Source organism: Pan troglodytes, chromosome 20 (genome assembly GCF_028858775.2).
Source record: "Pan troglodytes isolate AG18354 chromosome 20, NHGRI_mPanTro3-v2.0_pri, whole genome shotgun sequence".
NCBI lineage: Eukaryota > Metazoa > Chordata > Mammalia > Primates > Hominidae > Pan > Pan troglodytes.
In genome coordinates, this window is record NC_072418.2 from 33621139 (window position 1) to 33637245 (window position 16107).

The following is a 16107-nucleotide window of genomic DNA, read 5'->3' on the forward strand; positions in this document are numbered from 1 at the left end:
GGGGCTCATGCACAGTGCCCTGCGGGTGTCCTGCCAGCACTCGCTCCCCCAGCCTTCACTGTGCTTGGCTTTCAGCCTCTCTGGACACTTCCTGGGACCACCCACAATAGCCCTTCATCTTCTCTCAGCATGATTTTCCAGTAGGATTAGTCTAACCATAAATGCCATAGGCCTTCTGGCCCTCCAAAGAAAATCCCTTTTCTTTGTGAAGTAATAATTAGACTCTTAAATCTGCAAAGAAAACTGTTTATCTTACAAATTTATTCTTTTTATTGGGCCACACATATCCAAGATAGAAAGATAAAAGGAAAACAGATACAGGCCATCACTTAGAGTGATGTATAGTGAGGCAGGGCTCATCCTCAAGTTCTGCAAAATGTTCCACAGTGCAGGGCGGCCGTATCGCTATTTTTATCTGTAATGTGGCCTGGGCAAGTCCTTCCCAAAAGCTCCAGGAGAAATATGCCCTCTTTCATTTCTTCTGCAGTGTCTTCTTTTTTGTGATTTTTTTTTTTGAAGATTCAGGGGGTACATGTGCAGGTGTGTGGCATGAGTATATTGCGTGATGCTGAGGTTTGAGCTTCTAATGATCTTGCTGTCTAAGTAGTGAGCATAGCGGTCGATAGGTAATTTTTCAACCTTGCTCCCCTCCCTACCTCCCCTGCCCTTGGAATCCCCAGTGTCCATATATATTTTTTGAGACAGGGTCTTGCTGTGTTACCCAGGCTGGAGTGCAGTGGCGTGATCCCGGCTCACTGCAGCCTCGACCTCTCAAGTTCAAGCAATTCTTGTGCCTCAGCCTCCCCAGTAGCTGGGACTACAGGCATGCCCCACCACACCCAGCTAATTTTTGTATTTTTAGTTTTGCCATGGTTTTGCCATGTTGCCCAGGCTGGTCTGGAACTCCTGACCTCAAGTGATCTACCCACCTCGGTGTCCCAAAGTGCCAGGATTACAGGTGTGCACCACCACACCTGGCCTCCAGTGTCTATTATCCCCACCTCTGTGTCCATGGTACCCAATGGTTAGTTCCCCCTTATAAGAGAACATGAGGACATTCTCCTGCAGCTTTATTCCACAGTGGCTCCTTGCTACTGCTCTCTGGCGGGCTCCTCTGGAAGAAGCTTTATGGGAAGGTCCAGAGCATGCCACAGGAGGCCCTGCAGGAATTACCCTTTTTTTTTTTTTTTTTTTTTTTTTTTATATTTTGAGACAGAGTCTCACTCTGTTGCCCAGGCTGGAGTATGGTGGTGCGATCTCAGCTCACCGCAACCTCCACCTCGCAGGCTCAAGCGATTCTCCTGCTTCAGCCTCCCGAGTAGCTGGGATTACAAGCACACATCACTACCACCTGGCTAGTTTTTGTATTTTTAGTAGGGATGGGGTTTCACCCTGTTGGCCAGGCTAGTCTTGAGCTTCTGACCTCAAATGATCCACCCGCCTCAGCCTTCCAAAGTGTTGGGATTACAGATATAAGCCACCATGCCCGGCCCAATAATTACACTTCTGAAACCTGCCCCTGCCTACCTTCATCCTGAAGCCAACATCCAGGACACCTTAGTCCTGCTTATAATTCAAATCAACAGTGATTGGCCTCCTAACTTAAATTAGGTATCTCGACTATGTTGCCAGGAGCACTTGGGCAGAATTTTAATCAGGCTTATCATTATTTGAAGCTGACCTTCATGATTCCAGCAAAAGGGAAGCTGAGGGAGGCCGGGAGGGCAAATGCAGCATGCTCAGGGTTGGGGTGGGTGGGAGTGGGAGAAGGGTAGAAGGAGATGGCCTTGCCACTGTCTAAAGCTAGGGTATGTGGTTGGCTGGAAATGACATCTAGCCATCACTCCTTCTGGCAGCAGCTCCTGGTAGATTCAACCTGCAGGACATAGAGCCACTGTGACCATATGTAGAGCATTTGTCTGATGGTGACTTTGCAACACTCTCTTGTGTCCATTTGCCCTGATCAATAAGCCATCTTTGGGGGCCTTTCCACATTCATTTGGGCAACCACAATCTAGGGCTTGGTGGAGTGACTTTGAGTTCTAGATGTGGATGAGCCTAACTTCCTACTTGTGCAAAATTATAAGAAAAAAAAGCTAGGTAATTATACCCTTTGAATAGCTCTCCAATGATGGTTAGAAGAGTTGGGGAGAATAGGATTAAAGTGAGATTTCAAATATAAATAACTGTGCCAGGGTGATGATATGGTCGTACACAGTCCAACTGCAGAGAGAATGCTCCAAGCCAAGAGTTTCCACAGTTGCTTAGAGCGAATACTCAAATAAGAATTAAATGTCTCGGACCCAGTGTAGTGGCTCATGCCTATAATCCTAGCTCTTTGGGAGGCTGAGGCGGAAAGATTGCTTGAGGCCAGGAGTTCAAGACCAGCCTGGGCAAGATAGCAAGACCCTGTCTGTGCAAAAAATAGAAACTTAGCAAGGCATGGTGGCCTGCACCTGTAATCCCAGCTACTTGGGAAGCTAAGGCAGGAGGATCCCTTGTGCCCAGGAGTTTGAGGTTGCAACAAGCTGTGATTGTGCCACTGCACTCTAGCTTGGGTGACAAAATGAGACGCTGTCTCAAAAAAAAAAAAAAAGAATTAAATGTGTTGTCCTTCATCTTTCTCATGGTCTACAAGTCTGCCCCTTTTGGCTGTTAGCAGAGAACACCAGGAACAGACGTTGAGGAATAAAAGCAGTTTGCATTTTCCATTGCTTGGAAGGCACAGATCTTATTTATTGTGATCTCTGCAGAACTCGCAGATCTCATTATCCCAGAAGGTTCCCTTGTTCTCCTAGTGGGATTTACCATGAGGCCTAGAGGGTGGGCTGGAAGCTACGGTGAGGATCACCCCGCTATCCTCAGGAGCTTAGATTCTGTGCCAGGCCTTCAGGCTCCTGCTCTGTGGGGATGTCCATGATTCTGGAAGAAAAGTGAGCCCAGAGAAGGTTCTCTTGCTTCTCCTCCTCGACTCCCCAATTGTGACCTCTTTGGCAGTGTGATGTCAGGCCTCGGGGGCTGCAATAACATATCCTCCAACCACTAGACATTTTTCCAGTTTTATTTACTATTATGTCCCACAATTTCTTTGCAGAAGGCAGCCATATGTAAATTTTATTCCGTTTTCTAATGGTTTGGGTTACATAACAAATAACAGCAGGAAGGAAAATTTGTATCGATACTTGACAGAGGAAGTTCTCAAGTCACTGCAAAAAGATGTGTCTGCAGTGCTGTAAGTTTATGGGAGTTTTGCAGCTGAGTCTCTGCATATGACTTTGAATATGTCACTATATGTTTATCATGGGCTAATTGTGGAATCACATTTCCATACTTTTTCTTCTCCCTTTCATGAGATTACACCAGCCAGTGATGGATACAAGACTCTACAAGGAAGAAATGATCAGTTTTGGATAATTTTCTTTCCTGTCCCAAAATAGCCATATGTCTGCATGTCTTAGGGACTCAGCTGACACACATTTTTTTTAATTTGTTGCTTGCTATAATGCAAATATGATTTCAGTCCCATAGTGAACTCTACAGTGAGTCCATATTATAAATTAATCAGATTCAACAAACACCAACATTTTTAAACTTTTGAAAAAAATATTTAATAGGAACTAAGCAAAAGAAGAAATCAAACCAGCTGCTGACACAGCTGTTTCTTTTCTTGTTTAATTCAGTTCAATATAAAGGTACCATATGCTGCTTAAAATGATGATAGGAAAGATGAAATAATTTAAGAGAATAACAAGAAAATACATGAATTGTCAGCATTCTGTCAGATTTAAAGAATGAAATAGACAGGTGTAGTATTGACATGTTTAACTTTGTGTGGTGTTAGCAGTTTTGGTGCGAACAACTCCTGACATGTGCTGAAGTGATGTGAGAACGTTTCTCCTTCGCTGCAGACATTGGCGAGGAGGCTGGGAGATCTGCCGGCGTCCAGCAACCGGCGCTGCTTCGCGACAGAAGCCTGGGCTCGGCCATGAAGGACTGCCCGTACTGTGGGAAAACTTTCCGGACATCCCATCACCTTAAGGTGCACCTGAGGATACACACAGGTGAGAAGTCTGAGTGCATCCAGGGGCACAGCCCAGAGAAGGAGGAGGCCCCCGTCCTGCCTGCTTTCTGGCCCAGGTCCACAGCTGTGTGGGTCACTAACTCTGGAAGGTTCTCCCTGGGCCTGTCTAGCCACCATTGTATGGCTCAGAAGCGGCCCTCATTTCCTGATTCGTCACTTAACTAACATTCACCTCGCAAATGACTCAGGGACTCGTAAATGTAGACTTGGATGGTCCTGGCCTGGGATAACTGGGTCGCGTCTGAGCCTCTAGGGCGTTTTGCTAATGGTTTCCTTCTGCTGTATTGAAGGAGTCCCCCCGCCCAGGCCCCTGTATGAACCAGGAGTCTCCCAGGTGTCAGTGATGGGGTCTCAGCTCAAACCTTCCTAAGTGCAGAAGGGAATGAAGCCACTTCCCCAAGCATCCAGGTAGAATAGGCATTAGCCCAGCCTGTGTTAGGCAAAGGGGGGCAAGTGGCTGCTGCACCCCTCTGGCCATTTCTCATGTTTTGGCATCATACTGGACGAGGACTGGCTGGCAACAGGGAGTTCTCTGTGTCCCTCAGTCATCGTCCTTTTTAGCTTTTCTGCTTGTTGCTTGCACATTGCCAATATAAAAAAAAAATCTATCGGAGATATGGACACTTCCATTTTCTTTGATTTTCCTCCTGACACTTTATCTATTGGAGTATGAGCTGCTTCAGAGGCTAGACAAATATGCCATCTATTTTCAAAAATAATTGTGGTTTATTTCCCAAGGAATCAATAAGGCTCTGGGTTGCACAGGAATATTGAGTGCATGAGGGCTGCATGGGCATCACGTGGGAGGAGACAAGAAACCCCTCACCTGGTGCCTCACCTGGTCCCCACAAATCTCCCTGACACCGAGGGAAGCCTGAGGACAGATGGGCACAGGAGGCCATGGGCCAAGTCACCAGCCCTGTTCATCCTGCATGCCTCTCTTGGAGTCATCTCAGGCCAAAGAGGTGTCTTTTAAAATGGTCCTCCAGGTCCCACCACTCTCCCAAAAGGCCTCATGCGACCTGCCCATGCCTTGCCCCGGCCCCATCCTGCCCCCTGCCCCCTTCTTCATCCTTGGCACCTTTCTGAAACACCACCTGCATTCTCCCTGTTCTTCCAATGCAGAATGCCTGTTCCAGCTGCAGGACCTGTGTTCCTGCCCCTCCCTCCACCTGGAATCTTCCTCCAGGTGGTCCCTGGGGACTTAGCTTTACTGGGATCTATTCGGAGAGGCTGCCCCTGACTATCCCACCTAAAACAGCCCTCACATCCCCTGCAATATCTTCTTTATAAACTTAACAGTTTCAGAAATGACCCTGTTGGGCTCCATTGCTTATTTGTCTCCCACCAAACAGAGTCTAAGATTTGCACAGGTGGCAATATTGTCTATCTTTTGAATTGCTATCATTTCTATAACCCCAGGGTCTGCAAGGGCACCTTACACCCAGTAGCGGCAGATGAATTTATCTGAAAGGTTGAATGACAGAAGAAATTCTCGAATAAGTGAGTGACTCCTCCTGTCTTCCCTGCATTGTTCAAGGTGGCACAGAGGAGTCAAGGGCTGTAGGGAAAGTGGCCCCTTCCCCAGGGAACACAGGAACCTATCAGAAACCACAGCCTGACAGTCAGGCTGCAAGTGCTGGTTGCTTGGGCATAGACAAAGTGGAAGATCCTCTTCCCCGGGAGTTCAGGGAGGGAGCCTTGCATTCTGAACTCAGGGTCTTTGCCCTTTGAACTTCTCTGCCAGATAGTTGCATGGCTTGCTGCTTCCCCTTCAGAGTCTGGTCTGGCTCTGATGCCCCCTTCTCTGTGAGGCCCACCCACATGGCAGTGCACCCCCCACCCCACCAGGACTTTCTAGACCGCTTTCCTTCCCTGTGTCACTTCTCTCCATAGTGCTCACAGCATCTGACACACCATTCATTTGTATTTTGTTGTTGTTTCTCTCCATGCACTAGACTGTGAACTCCTTGAGAGAAAAGGCTGTGTCTGTTTGTCCAGCTGTGTCCCCAGCCTAGAACAGAGCCTGGTCCAGGTAGGCACTCAGAAAGTATTTGCTGACCCAGGCATTCCTGCGTCAATTCGTGAAAGTGACCAGGCTCGAAGGCAGTCAGCCCAGACATCTGGTTTTCTCAGATGATGCCAATGTCCATTTTCCTCCCCAGATTGGAGCCAGGGTTGTGGTGGTGGTTGGGCAGGGTGGGGACCCGCAGACTGCCAGGATACGGGAGGTGGTCCACAGGGCACCCACACTTGAGCTGCCTGCAGGAGTGTGGAAACCAGGCTAGGCATGTCTTGTCTTGTGTATTTCATGTCGACACACAACCCTGGACCACATTTCCCAGCCAGGTGGTAACTCTCCATGGGTAACGTCAGCCTTGCAGGGTGTAAGAGTCAGTGAGGAAAGGCAGTGCCTCTCAACGAGGGGCTTCACTAACCCTGTCGGCCCAAGGCCAGTCAGCTTCCCCGGGGGTAAGAGAAGACACTCCACAGAATATTTCCAGGCAACTTAGGACCAAAGCTGACAGAAGTTCTGGATAACCTGGGAGAGAGCAAATGGTTATTGCTCTTTGCAGTTTTCAAGCTTGAGAAAGACTAATGTTTCTGAACTTCTGCTTCACAAACCTTGGAATACTCTTTGGAGACATTGAGAGAGACAACATAGGGCCATGGACAGAGGCATTCTGGAAACTTCCTAGAATCAGAGAGAAAATGAAAGAAGCCATGGAAACATCACACCACCTCCACCACCCCTCGGAAGCAGAATTTGCCGTATGTAAAAGGCAGAATGGTTAACCAGATAAAGATCAATTTCCTTTTTATCTAAGAACAAAGAAGCTGGAAAATGCTTACACTTGTGCATTTGAATAGAACAGAAAGTGTTACATGTTATAAATCACCCAAATAAACATCTATTATGACAATGTAAAAGTGTAGATTACACAAGTAATTAAAAATCACAATCAACGTATTTGTTAATAAGTGATTTCATGTGGGACTCAAGTTGGTGAGAGGCCCTGACTGCCTCTCTTTTGGCCCTGGTGTCTCTCCTTGCTCCAAATACCATACAGTTTTTGTATTTCTAAATGACATGGCCAGAGGACAGCAGTCTTATTACAAAACAAAAATACATGTACTCCAAAATGCCATCTTTTTGAAGTTTTTAAACAATGGACCCATATGAGCACATTTAAAAACCCAACGTGTAATATAAATATATTTTTAATTGGGATATCAGATGGCACCTTCTCTGTATTTTTTCTGTCCGACTGCATCTTTATTGGAAGTCTCGATCATGTAACATCAATGGATAAAACCTCTCTCCTTTTTCTCCCCACTGCATTAACTCAATTACTGTTTCTCTTCTCCTAACACCTGTTTGTTGGAGAGGTGCTGACTAGATGCACCAGTCAGGTTGTTCTGAACATCTGGGAGCCCGAGAGAGCCTATGGGTCACTAGGATGTTTCTGGTGCACCCTAAGCTTCAGCCAGGTCCTCAGGGGACCAAGGGGAGGCTCCTGCAGGATCTCGGGAGTCCCTAAGGCCATCAGATCCTGGAGGCTGCCTCACTCTGGCTCCAGGCAGGGCAGACGTTGATGGCTGCTTGACCCAGAGGTGGCTGAACTTCTCTCCTCATGGAGACATTACCCTGGGCAGACTAGGGTCCAATAACTGGATATGGACAATTTTTATTCTATAGCACAGTGTCTGTGATTCAAATTCAGAGCCCATTATTGCAGGCTCAGAAAGGAGATTGCATCAGTCAGGGTTCTCCAGAGAAACAGCACCGATAGGAAATGTATATATGGCCAGGCACAGTGGCTCATACCTGTAATCCCAGAACTTTGGGAGGCCGAGGCAGGAGGATTGTTTGAGCCCAGGAGTTCAAGACCAGCCTGGGCCACATAGTGAGACCCCCATCTCTATAAAAGGAAAGAAAGGAAAGAAAAGAAAAGGAAAGAAAGAAAAGAAAAGAAAAAGAAAAGAAAAGGAGATATGCACCCCCCCCACACACACACGCACACAGGAGATTTGTAAGAAATTGGCTCAAGTGATTATGGAGGCTGAGAAGTCCTAAGATCCAAGATCTGTAATTGGTGAGCTGGAGACTCAGGAGAGCTGATGGTGTAAATTCCAGTTCAAGTCTGAGCCAGAATGCAGACCAATGTCCTAGCTGAAAGACAGCCAGGCAGAGCGAGTGCACTCCCCCTTGCTCAGCCTTTTGTTCTATTCATGCCTTCAAAGGATTGGACAAGGTGCACCCACATTGGAGAGGGCCACCTTCTTTACTCAGCCCACCCATTCAAACGTTCATCTCATCCAGAAACACCCCCATGGACACACCCAGAAGAATCCTTAACCAAATATCTGGGCACCCTGTGGCCCAGTCAAATTGACACACAAAAATTAACCATCACAGAAATACATCAGCAAACATCTAGTTGTAACATGCAACGGGGAGGGCGCATGTCCCCAGAGTCTGCTGAGAGGTTGGCAAATCATTTCAGGATTGGTCTCCATGCACCCATGCCATTCTTTTCCTCCATGTCCCCTCCCTGTGCACTACCTTGGGAAGCCAGGTGCCTGGGGGTACTCTGGAAGGTCTGATGTATCTGTTTTGTGTGTACAGGAAGCAGGCAGATGCTGACAGGTCCCTGAAAGCCTGGGGGAGGCGTGACCCCCTGGTGGGTGAGCACCTCATGCATGGCTGCGGGACTCCTGGCTGGGTTCCCTACCGAGGCTCTCCCATGTGTGGGTTTTTCGGGATGGGGTTGTTTGTCTCAAGGAATGACCATTGTAGAGAAATGTAATAAGCAACTTCACTCGTGAAAACTTGGAGGCATGAAAGTTCAGGGACTAATTAAAAATAAATCTCATTAGTTTCTTCTCCCTCTCGAGTTCTGTGAGTGGTTTATTAATCTGGTTTTGATGTGCCGCATGTTCCAGCCCCGAGTCGGGAACCTCTTTGTGGGAATGGATCCGCACAGGGAAGTCAGTGGTGGTTTCCCAGGGATTTCAGCTGTGGTCACGAGGGGTTCAGCATTGGGCTGAAGGGTACGCCCGGCACCCCCCAACTCCTGGCTGCTGTCTTCACGGCACAGCTCCTGGATGCTGGCTGGGCTCTCACCTGTATTCTTGTCCCTTTCCTGTAGGACCAAGGAGGATTGTGGAAGGGAGGGCGTTCTCCCTTGCAGCCCCCAAAGGGCTGCACACCCAGTCGGGTGTAGGGAGGGAGACCTGGACATTATCTTGCCTTGTGACTACAAAGCATGACAGCAACTGGCTGAACACAGAACTCAGCCCGCAGGGATGGAGTAACGGCACAATAACAGTGATGGTAGTTCCCACGTTGTATCCACGCCCATATGCAGGCTCTGTGCTAGACAACTTTGCATTAACTCGCTCCTTCATCCCTACAGCACCTCAGCCACCAAGGCTCCATCCCCTGCCCCGCTGCAGGGGAGGGCGCTGAGCCTCAGAGACAGAGACGTGAAGTTATCCCATCCCGGAGTTGTCCAGGCTTGGATTAAAGGTTATAATCAGATCTGCCTAATTCAGAATCTCATTCTCTTCACCGCTGCATTGTATTGCTACTTTTTACTTTTCTGAGTGAATTTCTGGCTTGTTTTAGGGAATTAATGCAACATTTCTTTGACAGTGTGTGTCCACACCATACCCAACAGGAAGGAAAGAAGTGACTTGTACTCACAAGTGGTGTTGGCGCAGCCTCCAGGGAATTTAAAAGGGAAGTACTGTGCACCCCAGCTCCTCCTTGACCCCTCCCTCAGACTGGCCCCAGGCCAGGCTTCCTTGGCCCCACGTGCTTGGGTTTCCCCACTAGCACAGCGAGGTTAGGGGTGAGGCATGGCCACTGTGGCATGTGGAGGCGCTCTGACCTCCTGGGATGGAAACGGGGTGGGGGTGAGTGGGAGTGGAATCACTTCCAGCATCACAGAGCTGATAAACTCATGCTATGGTGGAAACCACCTTTCATCTTCAAAGTGCTTCCCGAGCAGTGGCTGGTAGATAAACATGGGTGGAAATGAAACTTCCAGCCGGCCCCATCCAGGTGCCTTATGGCTGGTGTCTACGTCTCTTACATTTGATGCTTCTATGTAAGGTATCTAGGCTGTTTTCACACACTGAGTAAATATAAAAGCACTTTGCATGCATTTTCAAAAAGGAATCAGTTAAAATGGGTGTTCTTCTCATTTCCTTTTCCAAAAAGAGAGCATGCATTTTTGCCGTTAGTGGGGGACCAACCACCTGAGTAATGATGAAAAAAAAAAAATCTCCAAAAGGAGATGTCTTTTTTTCTTTTTGTTTTGAATTAAAATTCCATCATTTTTCTATATCTGAGATGAACTAAAAGCCCGGTTTATTCCTCCTCTGTTCCCTATCCTTGCTTTTCCTGCCTTAATGACATCCTAAACTTTTGTTGAAAATAATTGATTGAATTTAAATTTCCTTAAAAGTTGAAGAGGTAATGTTACAGTATAAATTTCCTACCAAACACTAAGTAGGGAAATATCCATTAGTGAAATTAACTACAGTTTCTAGGTAGCTAACAATGTGCTGTATACAGTAGGGCATGGCTAATGAACACTGCAGTGGGTGATATTTCATTATACAAATTAATGCTCACATTTTAATGGGAAAGTCACATAATGAATCTGGGCTTCAGTGACAGCAATTAGAGACACAGATTGTCCCCTTCTGGACAAGGCACTGTTTAGCAATAAGCAGCTGTGTGAAAAGTCTTCAGGTTTACAACATATATATGCTTTGGGGGAATTAGTGTACAATTTATATTAATGTACTGAAGCTTTGCTGCAAAGACACCACCATATTTATCTCTCCTGGTGTTAACTAAGTAAAGAGATGGAGAAGGACTAAATAAATATCAAATTGAGGATGCAAATACAGGAAAATATTCAGTTGCTCAACTTAAAAGTGAAACACTTTTGGAGATTTAGCAAAAAAAACAAAAACAAAATAAAAAAATGAGAAGCATGAATCACATCTTAAACCTTAAAATGGTTTCCAAAGAGAATATGAATCCACCTGTTATTTTTGGAGAGGTGCTGGTGGGAACTTGCTCTAAATAGCTCTAGAATAACTCCCTGGAACAGTGAGGGTTCCTTTGACATATCAACAGCAAAGTAGAGGCTCAGAATTATAAAAGATATGAGCATGTAAAAATAGGTACCGTGAACTAATTAAACCACCTGGTCGTATATTTCTAGAAATTGATGATACAGTGACTTGGGAGAGGTTATCAATGATATTCTAAAGCTAAATCTATATCTTATGCCATGTGTCAGTGGGAAGCTGGCGTACTGTACGACAGTTCCAATAATTTCATTAATCAATTGGAATGATGAACTGCGGCCTTTTAATTTCATTATGCCTTTTCTAGCAAAACTCTTCTTTCTAGAAATGCATTGTTTGGGCCCACATCTTACTCCTTAAAATATAGTTAGAGGTTTCCCCGCAGAAGGCTACCAGTGTTCGTAGCTGCTTCCTTTAGTGGGCAAAGAGCCCCATTCTGCACATTTCACAGTGACTGCCTGCTCCAGACCCCACCTGTAAAATAGAGCACTGTGACCCTTCAGTGTTTGAAAAGTTTTGAGATAGGTACTAATATTTAAAAAGTAAGATACTGCACACAGAAACCTCATAGATATGACACTTTTCTTTTTTCTAGAGACAGGGTCTCACTCTATCCCCCAGGTTGATGTGCAGTGGTGCAATCATAGCTCATTGCAGCCTCCAACTCGTGGGCTCAAGCGATCCTCCTGCCTCAGCCTCCCAAGTAGCTTAGACCACAGGTGTGTGACACCACACCTGCTTAATTTTTAAATTTTTTGTAGAGACGAGGTCTCCCTGTTTTGCCCATGCTGGTCTTAAACTCCTGGGCCCAAGTGATCTTCCTGCCTGGCCTCCCAAAGTGCTAGGGTTACAGGCCTGAGCCACCATGCCTGGCCGAGACTTTTCTTGGAAAATCAAAGGTTCTAGTGCCCACAGTTGGTGAGAGTTGAGTGACACTGTGCTCCAGGAGAGAACGGCTGTTTTGCATACTCATCTGATCTGTGTGGTTCTGCCTGCATGCAAGTGTGTGGCACATACAACAGATAAACACAAAGCAATGAACCACAAACATCATGGAGGTCACCAGAGGACTCTTGACCCCCTGGAAACCTTGGGAGGCAGCCTGAGTGGTCCCCTCAGTAGATGGGACTCATTTATGGCCTAAGTGGCCAATCACTCAACTAGACAGAGCTGCTGGCAGAGTCTGGGGCTGCCTGTACCATGGGGCTGCCCAGGCAATGCAGACCTGAGTCTCAGGCAGAGTCCAGCCTTGGTTGGGCAGGGCTAGGCAGGCCCAATGCCTGGCTCTTTTGGCATGTATCTGGCCATGTCCGGAGGCCTGGGATTTGCTAGAGTTAGCCCAGAGCGCTTGGGCAGAAGAGCACATCCAGATGCAGAGGCCTTGGCTGGGAAGCGGTTCTCAGCTCAGGTAGACTCAGCATCTGCCTGTGCCGGCCAAATGAAAGAGCAGATGTAGACCGCACCCCGGAGCCTGTGAAATGTGCTGTTAGGCCTCTCCTTGTGGTTGCTGCCCCACCCCGTCTAGGCCAACGTTGTAAGTAGTTTGCCTCCTGAGCACTCTGAAATGGGCCCTCTGAGGAAAGAATGCCTGGGAAACAGCTGGGATGTTTCCAGTGGAGCACAAGACCCTGGGGCTGCTGGGGTTCTAAGGAGGTTCACAGCTCAACCTCTGGATGTGCCTGGCTAGAAACATGCCCTGGCCGGGGCTCACTTCCATCTCCAAAGCCTTTCCCTGTGCCCCTTGTTGGATAGGAAGCCCGGAAAGGGGAGCGAGGGCTTTGAGATAGAGGGCAGGGGTGGTTCTTCCAATCATTTAGTGATTACGAGGAAATTAAAATTGAGCTTGTTTCTTTGTGAACGTAAGTCCAAAGGGGAAGGGTTTATCCCCTGGAACAGCGTGCCCACCTGGAGCACTTAACTGAGGAACTGGGATGATCGGAAGAAACCACCCAAACCAAGCCCTTTAGTGACCCGGCAGGAGGTGGAACTGTATAGAGAAATGGACAGAAAGAGCAATGCAGCCCTTTCATCCCAGTGCAGAAGGCAGAGGAAGCGTGGGTGGAGAGCTTTCTAGAACCTTGCATAGCACGTGCATTCAGAAAACCCTTGAAAGCTCATGAAGCAGCCCCTAATTCACCAGGCCTGGGCCCGTGGAGACTCCAATGCTAGGAATTAGCCTTTCTTGTTTCTCAGCTCTGGCTTTTATTCTCTGGAGCAGTGAGGGGCAAGTCCTATTTTGAACTCTAAAGACAGGGAGTGGAGTGAAGGGATGCTATCTTCCTGTGCACTCACATGCTGTGTGTGAGTGTGAGAGTGCGTGTGCGTGAAATCTGCTAGCCTGCTATATGATATGTCTCCTACAAAAGCCATGAGAGCAGAGAACCTGCCTCTTGGGTTTTTACTCAGTTTCCAGGGTCAAGAAGGGAGGTTGCAGGTGTTTATTCATTCATCCATTGGTTCACTCCATCAAAAAAATGTGTGTGAATCAAACTGAAGGTTTCTGAGTCAGTGGGTGACACGTATGTGCACAAGTAGCACTGGCTCTATTCAGGAGACTTAGTTTAGCTCCTAAACGAGCTTAGGATTGGCGTGAGACCCCACAGAACACGTGCTTCAACATGTCTTATTACAGGTTGAGGAAGAAAAAGTCCCAAGACCAGGATTCTGTGTCCAGTGGAATTCAGAGTAGCGTGGGTGTCCAGTCCCTAGTCCAGATTCTCAAATACCTCCTGAGGTCTAGACTGTCTTCCCTGCTAAACCATTCATGGTTCCCACTTCAAAGGCACTTCCAAGGAAGGCTGCCTACAATGGTTCCCCACTCAGGATCCACAGAGGGCCACCTGGGAAAGTCCCGAAAGATCCCGAAACCAAGTTTGCATCTTTGGCCAATTAACTCAGAATGTGGGGAGGTGGGACCAGGTATCAGCACTTCATCAAGCCCCCAAGGCAATTCCAGGATGGTTTTTCAAGGGGTTGTCTTTACATGTCTGCATCAGAATCATAGGGACGCTTACAAGGCCAACTTCTGCGCCGACCCCAGACCCAGGGAATCAGAACTGCTGTGCCTTAGGGCCAGAACTGGTGTCTTACCACACTCCCCTGGTGGTTCTAATGCACAATACAGTTTGAGTACTACCGCTCCCATATGTCTTTTTTTTTTTTTTTTTTTTGAGATAGAGTCTTGCTCTGTCGCCCAGGCTGGAGTGCAGTGGCGCCATCTCGGCTCACTGCAAGCTCCGCCTCCCGGGTTTACGCCATTCTCCTGCCTCAGCCTCCCAAGTAGCTGGGACTACAGGCACCCACCACCACGCCCGGCTAATTGTTTGTATTTTTAGTAGAGACCGGGTTTCATCATGTTAGCCAGGATGGTCTCGATCTCCTGACCTTGTGATCCTCTTGCCTCAGCCTCCCAAAGTACTGGGATTACAGGTGTGAGCCACTGCGCTCGGCCTCCTGTGTGCCTTTCAAACATGTATCCATTGGAAATAGACACATCCTCTGTGCATCCCCACAGTCCCCACCCAGAAAGGCAGCCCTCCACATTCCCAGGCTTGAGAGGAAAGTCCACCTTCCCCCTCTTTAGCTCCGCTAATGAATGCCGGTGCTTTCTCTACGGCCCCTTTGCCTGCCAGATGCACATAATCATTTCCAGGTGCATTTCTAAAACACAGCCTGAGTCCCACCAGGCACCTGCGGGCCTCACCTCTGCAGGCTTTCATCGCCTGGCCCTCCCGCAGGGCTTGCTCTCACCCGTAGGGCAGGATCTTGAGTTTCTAGGTAGGCTTGCCTGCTGTGGGCCCCATCACGACCCCTCTAAGTTTCGGGGACTGCCTCTGTCACACCTGATCACTGGGCTTCCAGATAAGCTGAATCAGCCATGACATCCTGCTGCCCAGAAGTGCCCCATCCCAGCCTGGCCTGCGATGGGATGTCTACATAGCAGTAGCTCAATGAGTCTGAGTCTAACCTGGGACTGACTCCAAGAAGGGGGAAATTACTGCCTGAAATTCTCTGTGCCTTTACCCCAAAGGGGATAGAGACTTCCTCCTAGATTCCTGTCATTGGTCTAGCTAGAGATGACTGTGACCTTTATGTTTAGAGAAACAGATTCCCTGCTGGGTTCCCTTCCTAGACCTAAGGGCCACCTCTGAAAAAGTGTCCAGGAGAGATCTCAGCTGCTCATAGCACCTGGCACCCTTGTTCTGATAAGGCAGGCAGGGTAACCACGGTTCTGGCACGTGATCTGGAGATGACATGGCATCTCCTGCTCAGAACCAGGCTGGTGGCCCTCTTGCTCACAAAGTCCACGCCCCCAAATGCCCTGTGCCTGGAGAACTGGGACTCATGCCTTCCGCTGAGACTAGACACAGTGAAATGTCTTCAGAAGACACCATTCACTGACGATTTGTTGTTACTTTTTAGATCAGTCTATTTTACAATAGAACAGAGGAAGGGGAGGGGGAATAGTTGAGGTTCCTGGAAGAAATAATTGTGGATATTGACAGGGCACCATTGTGAATAAGAGAGCGGGGACTGTCACAGTCCCCATTCCTTCCAGAGAGCCTTTTGATTGCAAAGTCTGGAAAAGACCTGGGATTGCTAACAAATTCTTGGAATATATTTAAATCTGCAGTCGTTTACATTCTTCCCCTTCTCTATCCCACAATGCCAGCAAATGTAAGTTGTCTCTTCTGGTATCTTTTTCCACCGTGGAAAGAACAATAGAAGTTGGGGGTGTTGAATTTAAATAAATATTTAATTCATGAAAATTATCTTATATGTTTTAAAACACTCTTTAAAGCTATTTTTATTCTCTAGAAAGCGCTTATTATAGGTAAATTACACATTTTACTACCGGAGCATTAGGTTTGCCATTAGTACAAATTTAAGGCACTACAAAGACCAGTAGATAA

General features: G+C 47.5%; 1 protein-coding gene across 18 annotated transcripts in view; it reads left to right on the forward strand.

Annotated features, from left to right (window-relative positions):
- Nucleotides 1-16107, forward strand: part of ZNF536 (zinc finger protein 536) — a 489082-nt gene that overhangs the window by 306323 nt on the left and 166652 nt on the right. For all 18 annotated transcript variants that reach the window (XM_054673451.2, XM_024351399.2, XM_054673452.1 and 15 more), the window contains one exon: nt 3909-4061. In XM_054673451.2, coding sequence (XP_054529426.1) covers nt 3909-4061 — 153 coding nt within the window. The remainder of the gene's footprint in view (nt 1-3908; nt 4062-16107) is intronic.